Genomic DNA, 19,923 nt, shown 5'->3' with positions numbered 1-19,923 from the left:
GACTGTCTCTGGGAGAGACAGAAGAAGGGAGGAGGAGAATGAGTCTCATTATAAGGAGACCCAGAACATGCACAGAAAGAGCACATGTGGCTTATGAGATAGTTGTACCTTGGCACCTGGTGATGATATGTCCTGCTGCCACTGAGGTACTGAGATTAATCATAAAGATTCCTCCTGTTGGGCTTCTTGTCTAGTACAATGGGGCACCCACATCAGTGTCTGATTACTAACATGCTAGAGACCAGTATTCAAATGTGTGGGCCTATTAGTGACAATTTATATTAAAGCAATACAATATGAAGTTAAAATCTATATTTTAAATACTTACTGTATTAAAGAATAATAGAATCACTAATAAAATTGTAATATACATAATATTTTTCTATCATAAAAATCCAAGTAGCCAATTCTAAAACTATTTACTAGTAGGATGGTGGTAATTTGCATGGTCTGATTCTGATTTTTTAGATCTACTAAGACAACAGAGACAGAGATGAAGCATGAGGATTATTCACACAGTATATGTTTTTATTAGCAAGCATGACTCCTTTCTTTTTTTTGGCTACATCATATTTAATAGATTTTATTAATTTATTCATATTACATCTCAATGGTCACCTCCTCCCTTGTATCCTCCCATTCCTCCCTCCCTCCCATTTTCCCCTTACTCCCCTCCCCTATGACTGTGACTGATGGGGACCTCCTCGCCCCTGTATATGCTCATAGGGTATCAAGTCTCTTCTTGGTAGCCTGCTATCGTTCCTCTGAGTGCCACCAGGCCTCCCCATCCAGGGGACGTGGTCAAATATGGGGCATCTTTCATAACCTGATTTTGTTGGGAGTCAGGCTGGAGATAAGTGGCTGAGGTGTCTATTTAACATACCAAAGGGGACATGGCCTCCAAGTTCTCCCAGCATCCCTCAGTCCCTAGCTAAATTTTCTAGCCTAGGGGCTGAGTTTCCCCTGCCCCAGAGGATATGGTTCTCTCTCTCTCTCTCTCTCTCTCTCTGCAAGCTTTTTCTTTCTTCCCTCCTTTTCTGTCTTCCTGTCTTCATGGCAACATTTCTGGTGCCATTTGTGGGGATCTGTGAACCCATTCAAGAGCTGTCCCTTATAAACCTACCTTTATACCTTAATTTGGCTTGAATTGGTTCATTTAATTGATGGAGAATGTCTATCATCTGTTGCTGAGACTTGGAGTAGTTGTGACTTGGTAGGCAGACCAAGTTGAACACACAGGCCCTCTGCTTTTTCACTCTCTTTTCTTCCATCTGACATTATTGGCTTTGAATTTGGCAGTTAATCCATTCCCAGTTGCCACCAAGAGGCACAGGCATCCTCAGGATCCCCTGCCAAGATTAGTGACTGCAGGAGGATAAGCTTGTTCCAGAATAAAGACAGTCTTTGTTCCAGGGAGCCTTAGGATGCAGAGATGTCTGAATTCGGCCTACTTCCCCCCACTATACATCTCCTAGGTTTCCAAACATGACACTTTCCACTGAGTCTTAAATTATCCACAAATGCTAGGGAAATTGATATCCCTGGGTATAAATCTCATTTTACAAACACTCTATGAGTGTCTGCTGTGAAATTTAACCAAATTGGGTTTGTGTCAGATGTTGCACGGACAACTTCAGTTGGAACTCCCTGAATCCAGGTATTTGGGGAACTACATGCTCATTGCTCCCTCTCCCTAACTATCACATCTCTTCCTCTTCCCACCCTCAGTGATACATTTACTCCAACAGGCTATACCTCCTAATTCTTCTAATCTCTTCCCTGGTGACTAAGATGTAAAATATATGCACATGCATGGCCATTCTTATTTAAATCACCATACAAAACCAGGAAGAAAAAGACTTTTTGAAAAAAAATTGTGCCATTCATATTGGGAAAAAAAGTTTTAGGAAAGGTGTTTAATTTTAGGGGAAAATAAATTATTACATATTGTAATAATTACTTATCTCTTTAGAAAATAAAAGAGAGGCAATTTTGGGGATATAGATTTATTTCTTTTCAGACTTCTTATTCTATGGCCCATCATCATAAGAAAATCATAAAGACTAGAGAATTGTCCATGATTTGGGGGGCAGAGAGGGGGGTGTAAAGGTACCAGTTTCTGATTTCGTAGTGCTAAGATGGAGAGAGGTGAATTATAGGTTAGGCTAGCATACAATTGTCATTGTAGAACTCTAAAACATTATACTACCAATTTCACCCTGACCTTTTTCTTCTTCACCAACTTCAGAAACCAGTGAATAGGAGAGAAGACAATGTCTTGGTTCCTTGGAAGAGATAATTGAGCAGGTGGGGAACAGCTGGTTAAGGAAAACCAATTGTTGGAGAACAACTAGCTAGAGAAAATAGCTGTTGAGGAGATCTTGAGGAATGTAGGAGAAAATAAATACTGAAACCCAGGCATATGTGGTACAAACTGAAAAGTCTTCTGGGCCAGGAGAACTTTACTTTTTTTCTGCTTTCCATCCTGTTACCTGCTTGCTTTTTCTGTCTGTGTTACTCCATGGTCCAACTCCAATACTTTATATAAAGAGAAATTCAGGTGTCTTTTTTTTTTTTCATTACAGATTACATCATGATTTCCTCATCTTGTACAATCAATAGAGCATTTAAAAAACAACAGAGTAAGAAAAAATATCTAACAAAGAGATGCGAACAGTTCTGTTTAACCTACAATAAAGCATACAGTAAAAATCAATTTCCAAGCAATGGTCAGCATGACCAGATTAATATTCATTAAACAGTACTTGGGAATGTTTAATCATAAATTTCCCTGGGGCTAAAGCCAGGGTGTTTACATGATTGTCATAGCAACATAGCTTGAATTAAATATTCTCAACACAGAATTAATTTGACTTACTTCCAGTCCCAAACCACCAGGTATGCTATCTAATCCTAGGCTAATTGCTATGGGGTCTTCTATTATAAAATATCTGTAAAACATGATGATCCAAGCTTACCTTCTATTGCTCTCAAGGCAGATTCTAAAGAAACTTTTCTACAGCTAATAGTGTCTAGCCAGGTACAATTATGTCAAAGTCCTAATTTTCTTTCAAACAGTTTCTGCCCAACTACTCATAGTCAAAGCCAAGAATCTTTCATTGTTTCAAGCCTTTTTCCAGATGCCTTTTTAAAAGTTTCTGTCAGTTTCTTATAATTTTTAATTTTATACATATACATTTATATTATTACACATATATACAACATACAACCTACAGCAAGAAGAACCATAAAACAATTAGGAATTATAAATGTTACATTCTTTTTGTTTTGGCTACTTATATTTGGCAGCCTTGAAGAAAACTTCTGTCTTTCTTATCTTGGTGCATCTAAAATTCTGAATGTAAACCCGTATCTATCATATCTCATCATCTTTTAACATTATCTGTGGGAAAACATTTTCAACTATAAATTTCATTAAGGCTGAAAAATAGAAAGACAGTTTTAGGAAAAAAGTGGAGTTTAACATAGTTTTTAGGCAAAATTACATCTGGACCGTGCATAATATTTAAGCAGCTGTGATCAGCTGAAGATCTTTGGAACTTTAACAAGCAAAAGAGAGGAAAGGGAAGCTACTTAAAAAGCCAATTTTACAGAGAGAGGAGGCCGTTTTTACTAGAACAGTAATAGAAAGAGGAGTTGCAGAGAAAACTCAGGTGAGGATGGAACTAGCCAGAAAATGAGAAGGAGCCAGAAAATTAGAGCAGATTACTGAGTTAGCTAGAGGCCAAGTAGAATAATTCCAGGCACAGAGAGAGAAGCCAGATTGAATAATCCAGCTGGGAGAGGAGATTGAGCCAAAACAGCTGTAATTAACCAGCCAGCCCAAAGCTCAGAAAGAACAAGTAAAGGTGATTTTATAAAGCAGTAATTCTCAGAGCCTGAAAACATTCTATGCCTCGGTAAGATTACACAGAGGCTAGAAACTTCCAGGACTATACTTAGGCCAGCAGAAAGAGGTTAAGTCTCCCAGACAACAATTAGGCCAGAAGAATAAAAGCTACTTTTACATATGATGCCCAACATGATTGGTAAGAAAACCCTTTATGATAGAAGAAGAAGAAAACCTTTAAGTACTGCAGATGCAGAGGACATCTGACAGAAAGCTGCAGAGGAGAAATTCACTTGGTATCATCTCCAGAGGAAGACTTTTTTTTCAGTTCACCTGGATGTTCAGAGACTCAGGAGACCAGAGCAGTTGGAGCTTTAACCCCAGAGCAAGGAAAAAAAATCTAGGGTCTCTCAGATAGTGAATCACAGTAAGACAACCTAAAAGACAATTTTAATTATGTACAAAGACTTGCATTAAAAATGGGAAACTTGATTTCCAATCTCTTATGAACAAAGATAAGGGTTGAGGATATAGAAATTTTGTTTAAAAAAGCCATTGCGGCACTCATTGCAATTGTGACCAATGGAGTAAACCCCTCTCTAATGTCAATTACAATCTTTATATTTTCCAGAGACAGAGAGAGAGAGAGAGTGATAGAGAGAGAGAGAGAGAGAGAGAGAGAGAGAGAGAGAGAGAGAGAGAGAGAGAAGTTGGAAAAACTTGATGGGATAGACTCTTGCTGAAAGACAAATGATCAAGAATACAATTATGGAGGGTCATCACACCAATGGCTGAGTGGATCTTCATTCAGATTGTTAAAATTGTGGGATTCATAATTGTTTCTATTGTAAAATTTAAATTTTGTACAAATTTTACCTTAAACAGAAAGGAGGAAGTTACAGAAGAATATAGCTGTTCTGGTAAGAGATCATATCAAGAGATCCTATAGGTTTTTGTGATCTGGCTGGTAAGAGATCACATCCAAAGTTATGGTCGGTGTGCTATGTATGAAATAAAAACATGCTTTTAATCCAGAACACAGAGGCAAACAGATCTGAGTTCAAGGCTAGCCCAGTATAGAGCAAGTATTAGGTAAAAAACAGCTTAGTTCCAGGCATGGTGGTGCGTGCCTTTTATCCCAAATGAATTTAAGTTAGTTTGTAGAAGGAAGCACCCATGTTTGAAAGTGATGTCTAATTGAGAAGCAGAAAGTTGATTAATCAGAGAAGATTTGACAGACTAGGATTTGCACAACAAAAGAGAGGAAAGGGGTGCTATTTTGAAGGAAGTTTTACAGAGAGAGAAGTAGTAGAAAGATGGGTTGCAGAGAAAAAACTCAGGTGAAGATGGAACCAGCCAGAAAAAATTAGAAGTCAGAAAATTAGAGCAGATTGCTGAGTTAGTTTGAAGCCAAGCATAGAAATTCCAGTATAAGAGAGAAGCCAGATAAAATAAGTCAGCTGGGAGAAGAATTTGAGCCAGAACAGCTGAGTTGAAGCAGCCAGCCCAGAGCTCAGAGAGAACAAGAGCGAGCTTATTAAGCAGTAAGTCTCAGAGGCTAAAACATTCTACACCTAGATTTGAATGTATGGAGGCTAGGAGCTTCCAAGACTAGACCTAGCTTAGCAAAAGGAGGATGTTAACCTCCCAGATAATAATTGAGCCAGGAAAATAAAATTACTTTTACATCACCTGGAAAACAAAAGATGGTGATAGATATTGCAACCTCAACAAACAAACAAAACAACAAATGAAAAAGTCATGCCATATATAAGCACAGATGAATTATGCGAGGGTAGTCATACTGTAAAAATACAAAGTTTCATTTGTGTCATGGATATTAATTAACCAAAATAAAAGAAAATGTATTCTGATTATATAAAATAAATTGCATTTAATTTAAAAATATAAAGAAATAGAAGTAGAAACAAAACAATTAAGCATGATATATGAAACTGGTAAAAAGTAGACTACTCTATATTTAATTAACAAAAGAAGTAAGAAATCATCCAAAATGAAAATTAAAGCATCGCTTTATCATATCTATGAATAATACAAAAATTAAAAATCATAATTTGTATAACAATTATTACTGCTATTTATGAAAACACTAGATATTATTTATGTAACAAAAAAAATTGCAAATATTCCTGAGTTTGTGGGAAAAGAGGAAAGCTTATTCATTCACTGCAGTGACAGTTTGAAATAGTGCTGCCACTTGAAAAACTTTCTTAGAGTCCACAAAATGATAAAAAAAAAAAAAAAAAAAAAAAACATAACTGTAGTATGATCCAGACATTTTATTTCTGTGAACGTACCCCAAATCTAAAACATGAACTCAAATAGTCATATGGTAATATTCTTTCCAGTATGACATTACAAAAATTATTCATCAAGGAAAGGTACCTATGAACAGATGGATGGATAAACTGAAGCTTCTGTGTACATAGCATTTACTATTCAAAATGTAAAACAATTATAATATTTCTATGTGCTGGTATACAAAGGAATTCTACAAATCATGAATGAATCACTATACAAAATAATCAAATTCAAAGGAAAGAGGAGGGACAAAACTTAGCAGGTGATATCTACATGGGATTATTAAGATTGTATATAACGTAGAGATTTTTGGTTTCTTTCTTTGTTTCTTTTTTTTTTTTTTTTTTTTTTTTTTTTGAAAAGTTGCCGTGTTTTGGGAAGCAGATAATGATGACTGTTCCAGAAGATTATAACTCTAAGTATTAACACAGTATTGCCCATTTGAAAATGGCTACAATGAACTGGGCACATTGGTGTACAACTGTAATCCCAAAATCAGCAACTTGAGACAGGAAGATAGTTGAGCTTAAAAATTCACACATAGCCTGAGCAACATATGTAAAGTCTGTTTTACCTTAATAGGTGAAATGGTAGATTTGGTAATGCATTTGTAGCACAATGTATTTTTAAATGATTGGGTATCTTAAACTACATTTACCGTATTTGTTGAAATGATTCTGTCAGTTGATATAGAAATAATTTCCATTGATTGGAACTTGTGATCCACTGGTCCATAATGAAATCCACCTGTGTCTCTTCTGCCCTGGTACATGTACACACATGCATGCACACACATAAGAAAATGCACACACACACACACACACACACACACACACTACATAATGCTCTCACCTTCTTATGTTTTATTTTCAATGGATTATATAAGCAAGTAATTCTCTAATGAGACTGCTTTTATTCTCCCATGCAAATTGACAAATACACACATATTCTCTCAAAAGAAAACTTTTATTTTCTGTTTAATAATAAAATTCTACTTAAAAAGCACAATAAGAATTTAATTTTTATTTCAACTACTAATTGAATATGTCACTAATAAAATTTTACTTTGTTAAAGTTCCCTTTATTCACCTAAGGTGATTGTCATCTCTGAGACTTATTGCCTCCAACGGTTAACCTAGGCCTACTCCTGGAAGCTTCTAGCCTACATACAATCTAATATAGGCCTAGAATGTTTTCTGAAACTGAGGCTTACTGCTGAATAAGGTCACCCTTTCTTATTCTTTCAGAATGCTTTCTGGACAGTTCAACTCCAATTGAACCAGTTATTCCGGCTCAAATTTCTCTCCAAGGTAACTGATTCAATCTGGCGTCTCTCTTGACCTCTGAATGAATTGCTCTATTTTTCCTCAAACTAACTCTAGCAATCTATTCTAATCTCCTTGCTCCTTCTCATTCTCTGGTTCAATCTGTCTTTACCTGTTTCTAGCTTATTCACTTTCAACCTGTGGGGGAGTAGGGTCCCCTATCAGAGTTTTAGGGGAGAGGAATAGAGCAGAAGAGGGAGGGGTTGGAACAGGAAGATACAAGCAAGAGTATAACAATAAGGATATAATTTGAATAAATTAAAAGAAATTAAGAAAAGGAAAGAGCTTAAAAATACTCTTCAGGTAAAAGTGACTCTGAGTTTCACAAACTGAACTTCCATAAACTCAACTGGACTGCACTGCCTCTCAACTCACTGACTGAACCAAAGTGCCTCAACAGAATTCAGAGACCTACATACCTATTTCTCCTGGGAATAAAGGCATGTCTGTATTCAAGCCAGACTGCACAGACCTAGAAGGTCTTCAGATATGATCTCTCATCAGAGCAACCATGTTCTGAATTAAAATTCCTTTACATTTTCCCCATGTCTGTTTAAGCAAAAATTTGCACACAGTTTAACTTTTAAAACAGAAACAATTATCAGTCCTACAAACTCAACAGAACAAATGTCTTTATGAAATTCTGCTGATGTTTTGATCCTTCATAACTACTGTTCTGATCATTTGTCCTTTATCAAATGTCCATTACAACATTAAGTTTTCCCAATATGCTCTTGGATCAGGTCCTTATGAACTTTGACGTAACTCAGTTTTTTATCACCTGTAGAAACACAGGAAAAACATCTTCTTTGATGTAACACATTCTCTGAGTTCCATTCTGATGTTAAAACATATTCAAAATATATAGGTTGATCTAATTCAGTAGATTTTTTTCTACAATCCAGTGTCCTTTAGCTAATCTTATGCACCCTTTCTGTTTAACAAGGTAAAATGAGATCTTTATGATTCCACACATAAACTAGACATTAAGCTCTCACATTCCATGCCTGTCTTATAGACTCCTGTGCCATTCCTTGCTCTCAAGTTGGCTTGAGGATCCTGCTGTTTTGGAGTCTCCCAAGTCTTTCTGAGTGTTCAGCTGAACACAAACAGCTGTTGCTTCCTCTGGAGATGATCCCAGGTGATTTTCTCCTACGGAATTTTTTGTCAGATGTTTCCTGTACTCGGCAGCATTTCTGTCAGATGTCCTCTGCTTTCAGCAAAATTGGTAGGCTTGCTTCTTCTCCAATCACTTAGGTCATCCTTCCAATCACATTGAGGACCAAATGTTAAAGTATCTCTTACTCTCCTGATGTAATTGTCATCTCCAAGTCTTATTGCCTCCAACTGCTAATCTAGGCCTATCTCTGGATGATTCTAGCCTACATACAATCTAATATAGGTCAAGAATGTTTTCATCTTCTCTGACTTACTGTTGAATAACTCAAACTTTCTTGTTCTTTCTGAACTCTTGTTGCCTGGAGGATCAAATCCTATGGAACCTGATATTCTGGCTCATATTCCTTTTCAAATTGTCTGAATCAATTTGGCTTCTGTTTTCTTCTCTGACTAAACTGTTCTACTTGATCTCAAATTAACTCTAGCAATCTGCTCTAATCACCTGGTTACTTCAATCTTCACCTTGTTTGTTCTCTCTTCAACCTATCATTTTAAAACTCTCCAGGTAAAACTTCCTCTGAATTCCACCACCTGAACTGCCAGAAAATCACCTCTACTGAAATGCCTCTCAACTTATTGACTCAACTGAACTCAAAGATCTACATTTCTCAGTCTCCTAGGTACTAGAAATAAAAGTGTGTTCCACTACTCCTGGACCTAAGCTTTCCTTTATGTGAAACTTACTCTATACTAGGCTGAGTTTGACCTCAGAGATCTGCTTGCCTCTATCTCCTGGCATTAAAAATGTGTCTGTATTCCATACAGGTCACACAGACCTCGAAGGTCTTTGGATATGATCTATTGACAGAGCTGCCAAGTTCTGAATTAAAATTTCTCTACAGAAGTTTTATCACAAACTACAACTATACTGAGAAAATACAGCAATATTCTATATTCCTTAATATTACATGAAAAAGTAATTATTAAATACATCATTTTAAAACTTCATAGTTTTTATAGTTCATGATATTAATACCCCAAAAGGCCCTGTAAAAACAGATTTCAGATTTCCAAGAAAAATGTAAAGAAAACTTTACATTCTAATACTTCAGCTAGCATTTAAAAAATTAATCTGTTTCCAATATGTCAAAATTGACATAAATATTTGGGAGTGATAAAGCTGATTTTGTTACAATTGGAATAAGAGGTTTAATTCTTCCCATAAACAGCCCAGTGGTATGAAATTTAGAAGAACAAAATCATCGTTATAAATTCTGTGATGATATAATATTCACCATACCTAGTGTGAAGACAGGTATGGAAAGTAAAACTCAAATCAGTCTCATTTATGCTGAGTCAGCAGGAAGCATTTTGACACCATAAAGCTACTCTGTCTATGTCTACTTTATGAAACTTAGAAGAAAATGACTTCACTTCTTCATATATCTCTACAGAATTACCTCCCAGTACATATTTACACAGAGCTCAATTTATATTAACATGATTCTGTAGAATGTAATGGAACACTAAAACTGTTCAATGAATATGACATCTTAAAACACTAAGTATAATTATTGAAGTTCATACCAAAATTAGTATAAATCAGTCTGTATCTGAACAAAAAGTGAGCAATATATCTAATATCTAGAAATCATTAGTGTTCATATGTCCTCAACATTAGTGATACAGGTAATAAAACATGCAGCCATGTAATTGGTTTCAAAAGCTCATTTGTGCCCCTTAGTCAGCATATAGTAAAGGTCCATGAGACTATTAACTTTCCAGAGTATCTTTCTGATCACTTCCAAAGAGAGGGAGCCATTCAAGTAATGAACTGACCACTAGCTGGTGGTATGTAAATGTTACATTGCTTTTGCCTGTATCAAGATTCATTATTCATCACACTTGCTCTCAACTTCTTTGATGTTCTTAAGCTAAATGTGACAGACAGATCTGGGGACGATGCAGGAGTGACTAGTAGTTCCATTACTTGAGGTATTTGTTAGTTATGTGTGTGAAAAGACACCTTTTTCTTTACACGTGAGATAAAGACTGTATTCAGATTAACTAATACTATGGGTCATTGCATTGATGGTCACCATTGGATCCTTACTGTCATGTTCTCGTCCTGATGATGTCTTCATGCGTTTTTTACTGTGACATGCTTCATCATTGCTGGATATGGATGCATGATTACTGGGTGAACTGTCATGGTTACCTTCCCATGCATTATTAGTTTCAATTTGTTGTTCTTGCTGGGCACCTCTTTCTTGTTCCTTTTCACTCCTGAAACTAAGTGCTTGCTGAGTTTTGTACTTTCTCTTGACTGAAACATTCTCTTCAGAAGCTTCCTCCTTATTACATCCAGGATACATTTTCCTTATGAGTGCATCAAATTGGGGGTCTGGATCTAAAGACCGTTTGGAAATTACTTTTCTCCTACAGATAGGGCATTCTTTTTTGCCACGTCTAAGGGCTGTAATGATGCAATCTTTACAAAAACGATGGAAACAGTTTTTTGTAATCCTGGTGTTCTTCAATATATCCAAACAAATTGGACACTTAAACTCTTTCCAATCATCTCTACTTGAATCCACACTTTTCAAGTCAGTTATAACTGTCTCTTGAGATGTTCCTTCCAATTCTTGTAAGCTCTGTTCTGATGTTTCACTTTCTGGTTGCATTTCATTTGTCTCAACTGCTTGAGGCATTATGGTTTCTGTCATTGTCTGAGGCCTCCTTGGTATCAGATTGAGGTGGACTCAGGTTTTTGAGTCCTAGGACTCTAGTTTTTTGGTCCAGTACTAAGCACCTGTTTACTCAACTAAACTGGGACTTTCAAATGTGTATATATATATATATATATATAAGCCTACAAAAATTGAAAGAAAATATGTTAGCTGGATAAAGTGAATAATCAGAGTAGTTTATTCTGATGTTTCAACAGTGTATAGGGAAAGATCATAGAAGATTCATCCAAAAAGGCATATTATGGAAAACTGTATTCACTCAATAAAAATAAATTAAAGGAACCATAAAAATCATTTTTTAAAAAAGTAAATTCTAACCTGACTAATTTAAGAAAGAATATTCACCACTAACTTAAAAAGCAAAGGAATTAAGACATGCAAATGCAGAAGGGTGACTCTCATGGAGTTCCACTCCTACCAAAAGACTACCAAAAGAGGTAGCCTCTACAGTGGATAAGCTCCCTTGATTTGTTGTGTATTATTAAATAGTAAGCCTTGAAACCATGAACAATTAAACAACAGAAATGTTTTTAGCAGGTTTAATTTATATGATCATGCATCTCTCTATATACTAATAATACTCAAAATACCATCAATATGAGTGAAAGTGGAAAAGTGTGGGAATGGCAGAGAGAGAAAAGAAAAGAATCATGCATTTATATTTTAATTAAAATTTCAAAAATGAAAAATAAAATATATGCTGAAAATAAGACTTTTATACACTGTAAACACAACTAAGATATTTTAAATCATTGTGAAAATATGGACTTACTTTTTCTCATTTGCAGGTCTATACATTAATGTAGAAATAACCATTTGTACACTGGTATGACATAAAACCTTAAGGTTTTTATTCTGGAAGATGGAATTGATTTAGTGGGAGTGCATAGGAGTAAAAGGGGGATTATAAATGATGAATATGGTCAGAGTACATGATATACTTGAAACTCTTTATGAAACCCATTACTATGCACACACAGTATAAGCAAATAAGGAGGAAAGCCTGAAGGATACATGTAGAATGGCACACTTAATAACATTGCTGTTAACTGTGCATGGGAAAATAATCACTCTTATTAATTAATAAATTCAGAAAAAAGTTATAAAATTGAGTAGATGAATCTTTGCAGTTGCTTTTAGACCATATAGAATAGAACACTGTGGAGACTATTCCCATTAGTCATGCTTCATTTAGTAAATAAAAAATCATTTATAAGCTGGGCTGTGGCTTGGAGGAGATGGCTTAGCAGGCATGAATCCATTTATTTTATCCTTAGTATTATTCACTTGCAGAAACATCATTATGCTCTAAGCCATATAAAGTCATAAAATGCTATTTTTCCTTTTCTTTTATTTTATTTTTTCCCTTTTTTCTTATTAATTTATTCATATTACATCTCAGTTGTTAGCCCATCCCTTGTATCCTCCCATTCTTCCCTCCCTCCCGCTTCCCCCTATTCTCTTCCCCTACGTCTGTGACTGAGGGGGACCTTCTCCTGCTGTATGTGCTCATAGGGTATTGATTCTCTTCTTGGTGACCTATTATCCTTCCTCTGAGTGCCACCAGGCATCCCCATCCAAGGGACATGGTCAAATATGGGGCACCAGAGTTTGTGTGAGAGTCAGATCTCCTTCTCCACTTAACAGTGGAGAATGTCCTAGTCTGGGTATGGGTTTGAAGTTTACTGCCTATATTTTCCTTGGCTGGTGCCATAGTTTGAGGAGGACCCCAGGGCCCAGACTTGCCTGTAGTTTTCCAGGACCCTCTGGATCCTTCTATTTCCTCATTCTCTCAGGTTTCTCACACCTAAAGTCTCAATAGGATGTCCTCCCCTCTGACCCACTTTCCTGGTAGGTAAAGTTTATCATAGGGACCTACCCCTTGGACTAGTGTCTCGATATAAGTGAGTATATACCATTTGTCTCTTTTTGCTTCTGGGTGAACTCACTCACTCTGATAATTTCTAGTTCAACCCATTTGTCCAAAAATTTCAGAAATTCCTTGTTTTTAATAGCTGAGTAGTATTCCATAGTGTACATGTACCACAGTTTCTTTATCCATTCTTCTACTGAGGGACATGTAGGCTGTTTCCATGTTCTGGCTATTATGTATAAAGCAGCTATGAACATGGTTGAGCATATGTCCCTGTTGCATGGTAGTGCATTTTCTGGGTATATTCCAAGGAGGAAGCCCTATTCTCATTTTTCTGAGAAAGCGCCAGATAGATTTCCAAAGTGGTTGTGCTAGTTTGCATTCCCACCAGCAATGGTATTTTTTCATAGAAAATAACAACTCTATTGAATTATCACTCACAAAAAAGTATATGTGAGAGGATTGAAAGGAGGTACTGAAAGTAGTTATTTCCCTAAAAAGTTAATATATCACAAATAGTGAATATTTTCCTATGCTAAAAGGACTGCCTCTGGTGCATTATGCTTATAAATTTTTTTTATTAATTTATTCTTGTTACATCTCAATGTTTATCCCATCCCTTGTATCCTCCCATTCCTCCCCCCCCCATTTTCCCATTATTCCCCTCCCCTATGACTGTTCCTGAGGGGGATTACCTACCCCTATATATTCTCATAGGGTATCAAGTCTCTTCTTGGCTACCTGCTGTCCTTCCTCTGAGTGCCACCAGGTCTCCCCCTCCAGGGGACATGGTCAAATGTGAGGCACCATAAAAATACTTTTATTCAGTATTGTGAAGTGTTATCATGAGTCAGCCTACAAAGGGTAATCAACATATCTCAAAGTATTTTGAGCAAATCAGCAGAAAAGATAATGTCTGAATATATGTTTTGGATACATGATTCATGGCAACTAAAGAAGAATAATTTTCTGAAAGCACCAACTTACTTTTTTCAGTGCACTAGAATATCTTGAGATGAAAACTTGATATAATCAGATGATTTTGCAAGACATGAACTCTAAAGATAGAAACAATAATGTGAATCTCTAATTATTTTAAGCTGATATTAATTTTGTACAGAAATGCAGTGTTCTTACCACTCAAATGCAAAATCTGAAGTCCACTGAGATGTAGCATAGCTCTACCAGAGTTTCCAGTCAATAGTGGCTGATCTCATCCAGGTGAATATTCATTTGTATACTAACTCAGCCCCACACAGAAAAACAAATTGAAGGATTTTCTTTGATCTGTTCAAAATAATTAAGATGGTTTAACCTTCAGAATTTGTATATGTTCCCATGCTATAAAAAGTTACAATGTGATATAAAGTTTCAAGGAAAAATACTGTGTACCACTAAAGATGGTTACGGGTGAAAACATTTTATAGAACTTAATAAAGAGGTACTTCCATATTTACATCACTTTAAAAAATATTAACACTGCAGAATCAGTTGTTAGAGGGCTCTAAAGGGAACTGTTTCTTGCTTCTTGGTTCACTCCACAAACTCACAATAATGTAACTTTTTTTTAAGGTAAACAGCACATTTCTTTTTTAATTTTATTTTATTAATTTATTCATATTACATCTCAATTGTTATCTCTTCCCTTGTATCCTCACATTCCTTCCTCCCTTCCATTTTCCCCTTACTCCTCTCCCCTATTACTGTTCCTGAGGGGGACTTCCTCCCCCTGTATATGCTCAAGGTTATCAAGTCTCTTCTTGTTAGACTGCTATCCTTCCTCTGAGTGCCACCAGGTCTCCTCCTCCAGGGGACATGGTCAAATATGGGGCACCAGAGTACGTGTGAAAGTCATATCCCACTCTCCACTCAGCTGAGGAGAATGTCCTGTCCATTGGCTAGATCTGGGTAGGGGTTTGAAGTTTATGGTCTGTATTGTCCTTGACTGGTTCCATAGTTTGAGCAAGACCCCTGGGCCCTTTGAGGCCTAGCCTACAGAATATCTTTTCCTTAAGAGTGAAATCTGAGTCAGACTATGCATGCTCTGATTTGAGCCATGCACTAGAAAGGACAGTGTAGGGAAATGCCTATTCAGTGGTCCTTCCAGAGGCAAGCCAGATACAAGATAGGCACATAGTTTAAAAGTACTTAAACAAGGAATTTGCATTGTCATCTTGATAGCTTTGTCTGAAAATGATACAAATATGCCATATGGTTAAACATATTCAAGTTTACAGAAAAGATTTTCCTGGTACACCAGAAATTAAGTTGTTAGGATATTTTCCAACACCTACATAATAATAATGTGGTATGATTGAAAGTCTCAAAATGGCCCCACCACATTGAAGTATTTTAAACACTGCATCATATTGTGGGCCTTTCTAGATGAATATTGCAACAAAAAAGCATAACAATAATATGTATTGGGTCACATTACCTCATATATACACCAACTACCTCACAAACATCGACAAAGTCTTGAAAGGCCACTATATAGAACACACAGTGTTTCTTATTACTCCTTCGTGCAGCCTATTCCATTTTCCTTTTGGATTGCATGATTTTTAAGTAAACTCCTGCTTAGACTATATATTGATTGAATATATCCCTTCAAGAAGTCAAGAAAAGGAGAAACTTATACCTGAGAACACATGTGTGTGTGTGTGTGTGTGTGTGTGTGTGTGTGTGTGTGTGTGTGTGTGTGTGTGTGTGTGTGCCCTGAAGTGGGTCAATAAGAATGGGCAAATTGCATAACTATGAATCACTACAAATGACAAATGACTTGTGCTTAAATTTAAGGTCTGTACTATCTATTGTGACTTGCCCTCACAATTTTTTTCTGCCAAACTTTCCAGGTCTCAGCCACTTACAAGTGCCTTAAGAGGAACTCTTTAGGTGACGACAGACAGCAAAGTTGTTCTCTGTTTCCCTACTGTACTGGCTACTTGATTTCTGCTTAATATTTTAACTTGTGTTACTCTGGATTCTATTCCTTTTGTGTACTCAACAAGGACCTGTATAATATTAATGATTAATTTTGTTTGTAAAGAAAGAGAGCCCATCAAAGATATTCATACCCCATTTCGCAGTTTGATGGAAATATAAAAGCTTTCCCCAAAGGGCTGTACCATATGGTGGTATTCATCAGATGCCCCAAGGCAGTCTCTTGCCATGGATACAGTCAGAAGAGACACCATAGACTACACAGAAATGAATCAAGTCTGGAATGATGTGGAGAGGAGCTAATGTGATTAATCAATATTTTTTTTTTGTTTGTTTTCAAACACATTATGATGACCACTCTCTTCCCAAGTACTACCTTGCAACCTCTGAAGGCAACTTCTCCTGGGTCTCTCCCAGATCCCTTCCCTGGCATCACTTTTAATTCCTTTTTAATCTCTAATGCCACCCAGCTTGTCTATTTCACTTCTTTTTGGTGCAGATGTGAGCAGTGCTGGATGCTTAGCATTCCTGCAAAAAATATCTCTGTTAAAACTGATTTCTTTTGTTGTATGGGAATCTTAAGTAGGTGGCTAAAACCCTTTACTAGACAAAGTTTAGTACTACAAACAGTCAGACTTACCTGTCTTCATGCTTAATCAGAGCTCTGGTGAACTGCTGTATTCTAAGTATCACCCACACAAAGGGACACTTTACCCAAGAGATGCAGGAAGAAGCAGCTGAGTGAAACACTGGCAAACAAGTGAGGACTGCTAAGGTCTTTGCAGTGTATTCTTCTGTTTCCATTTGAAGACCTTGAGAGATAAGATACTGCTGTGCTTAATCAGAAGGGCAATTGTCCAGTTGCCTGGGAAACTAAGTGTAATACTATTCTCCCTCATTCTCTGATTCCTCCTTATGATGACCAACAAATGAGGCATCTCTGATAGGCCTTGGGGTTTATTCCTACATTACTGAGATCAGGACCCAGGAGTGTGCATTTTTTACATTTCCCCCTCTCACAGCATAAAAAGGCACTCCTGGCATCCCCTTATATTTCATGGTATTTGTGGTAACTCTTTAGTTTCCAGTACCAGATTTAAAGACCTTCCTAAACTCCTTTTCCCTTCTATAATACAACATTTGGCCAATTATATATTCAAGATACAGAAAGTCAATTTTCATTAAACCCCCTCATGTCAGTTATAGAAGACACATTTTTAAAGCTTTATCCAGTGAGGTACAGAAAAGAGATCACTGGTATGAACTTTAAAAGGAATCTTCACCAGTCCCTTTAAGTGGACTAAGAGGCACTAGTGTCTAGAAAATGAATGCACAATAGAATACGTTTTTATTTTATTGTTTTTATTAATTCATTTATTCAGTTTACATCCAGGTTGTGTCCCCCTTCCTACTTTCCTCCCAATCCCATCCTCTATCCTTTTTCCCCTTATCTCCCCTCCCCTATTTCTCACAGAAGGGGAGCCCCCCCTCACTGTCCTAGCCCAGCTCTTCAAATCACATCAGTACTGAGTATGTCCTCTCACCCTCTGGCCTGGCAAGGCAGTCTCTCCAGGCCTAAGTGATCTAAAATTAAGCAAGATAGTTAATGTCAGAGACAGCCCTTACTCCCCTTACTAGAGGAACCACATCAAGTTTGAGATACTCATTGTCTACATCTGTGCATAAGGCCTAGGTCCACTCCACTCATGGTCCCTGGTTGATACTTGAGTCTCCACAAGTTCCTGTGGGCCCTGGGTAGTTGACTCTGTTGGTCTTCTTGTGGAAGATCTGTCACCTCTGCTTCCTCCCACTTTCCCACAAGATTCCCTATGCTTTGTTGAATGTTTGGTTGTGGGTCTCAGCATCTGTTTCAAACTGATGCTGAGTGGAGCCTATAAGAGCGCAACTCTGCTAGGCTCTTGTCTGTAAGCAGAGCACAGTACCAGTATCACTAATACTGTCAGGGTTTGGATCTCTTCCATGGGGGCGGGTCTTGTGTTGGACAGGCATTTGTTCCCTCAATCTATACTAAATCATTATCCATACAAGTCTTCTAGGCAGGATAAATTGTGAGTCAAAGTTATTGTGGGTTGGTTGGTGTTCTCCTCTCTCCACTGAGATGTCCCTCAACTAAAGAATGTATAAAGAAACTGCAGCACATTTATAAAATGGAACATTACTCAGCTATTAAAAATAAGGAAATCATGAAATTTGCAGATAAATGGATGGGACTAGAAAAGATCATCCTGAGTGATGTAACCCAGACCTCAAAAGACACACATGGTATGTACTCACCTATAAGCAGATTTTTAGTGATGTAGTACAGGATAAAGATTTTACAATGCACAAACCCAAAGAAAAGTGACAAAGAGGATGCTTAAATTTCACTCAGAAAGGGAAATAGAGCAGATAGATGTAGTGGTTGAAGAAAGTGAATAAGGTCATAGAGGAAGAGCAAATAGGAATAAGGGTAGAGATAAAACCTGGGGAGAGCATAGGGTAAGAGGAAAGAAGGTCTGGAAAGAAAAGAGAACCTGTGGGTGAAGATATCTCAGTGACAAGCTGGAAACCAAAGTCAGGATAAGCTTCTGAAAGGATATGAAGAGGACTCTAACTGAGACTCCTAGTAGAAAAGGCACTGAGGACCGAAGAAGACATCCTCTAACTCTTTCTTTCTCATTTTATTATTATTAAATATTTTTATTTTTACATATACATTTATATTATTATTCATTAATACAATAAACATCTATAGCAAGAAGAAACATGAAACAATCAGAAATTATATAAATGTTACATTCATAGTGTTTTGGCTATTTGTATTTGCCAGCATTGATGAAAACTTCTTTCCTATCTTGGTGCATTTAAACTTCTGAACATAAATCAATATCTATCATATCTTGTCATTATCAACGTAAAACATCTATCTAGACCTAAAAACATCTTAACTTCTAAACAACCTAGCTTAGTTGTAAAACTAAACTATCTGGAAAACTGCTAACCTGCACTCCTTGTATACTCAGAAAGCATTTTATTCTTTCTCCAGTCTCTAATGGGGTTGACGACCAGATAGAACACTTCTTAATAGGCTTCAGTGAAATCAGGGATGCCTGCTTCCCAAGGTATATTGACCAGTCTTTCTGAGTGGAAAATAAGATGTTCTTCTCCATTACAGACCTTTGTTGGGATACACCCAAGAACAAGGGACAAATTGACCAAAAATCCTCAGTAGGAGAAAATTAATTTACTTTTAGAACATGGCTTTGGAAAAAAAATGCATCTCTTCAGATTCTCCCAGGAGTCTGATACAAATAAATTTGCTATCAATGTATGCAGAATCCCTGTGTTCATTGTTCTTGGCTGCAAATCCAGGGCAATGTAGACATGTTTTCTCTAGTTCTTTCAAATGCTTGCTTTCATTTCTCATTCTGGCCTTCCTTAAGTGCCCTTCTGTAATGAGTTTCTTGGTGCTAAGATCGCTGCCAGTGATTTCATCTTCCATTGATCAGTGAATCATTCTTTTCCTCACACATTTTGTGACTGATCACCAAAACAATTTGACTTCATATTGCTTCATCATTGTATCAGTAAGCTTGCATGAAAAGTCTCTCTGCTATGATAGATACCCATTTGAATAGCGGGTCACTTGGTGACAAACATACGCTCCATTTGTATTGGTCCCTAATGATGTCTACTGTGTTGACATTGTTCATCAGTAGTTGTACCCACAGTTGAACTGAC

At 36.8% G+C, this 19,923-nt stretch overlaps 1 protein-coding gene across 1 annotated transcript; it reads right to left on the bottom strand.

Moving 5' to 3' along the window:
- Window positions 1-10,679: 10,679 nt before the first annotated feature.
- LOC127185331 (E3 ubiquitin-protein ligase RING2-like) lies at window positions 10,680-11,327 on the bottom strand. Its single transcript, XM_051141830.1, has one exon. The coding sequence runs from the start codon at window positions 11,325-11,327 to the stop codon at window positions 10,680-10,682; it is 648 nt and encodes a 215-aa protein (XP_050997787.1).
- Window positions 11,328-19,923: the final 8,596 nt, after the last annotated feature.

This window comes from Acomys russatus, chromosome X (genome assembly GCF_903995435.1).
Source record: "Acomys russatus chromosome X, mAcoRus1.1, whole genome shotgun sequence".
Classification (NCBI taxonomy): Eukaryota; Metazoa; Chordata; class Mammalia; order Rodentia; family Muridae; genus Acomys; species Acomys russatus.
This window is presented reverse-complemented; position numbering and strand designations above follow the sequence as displayed.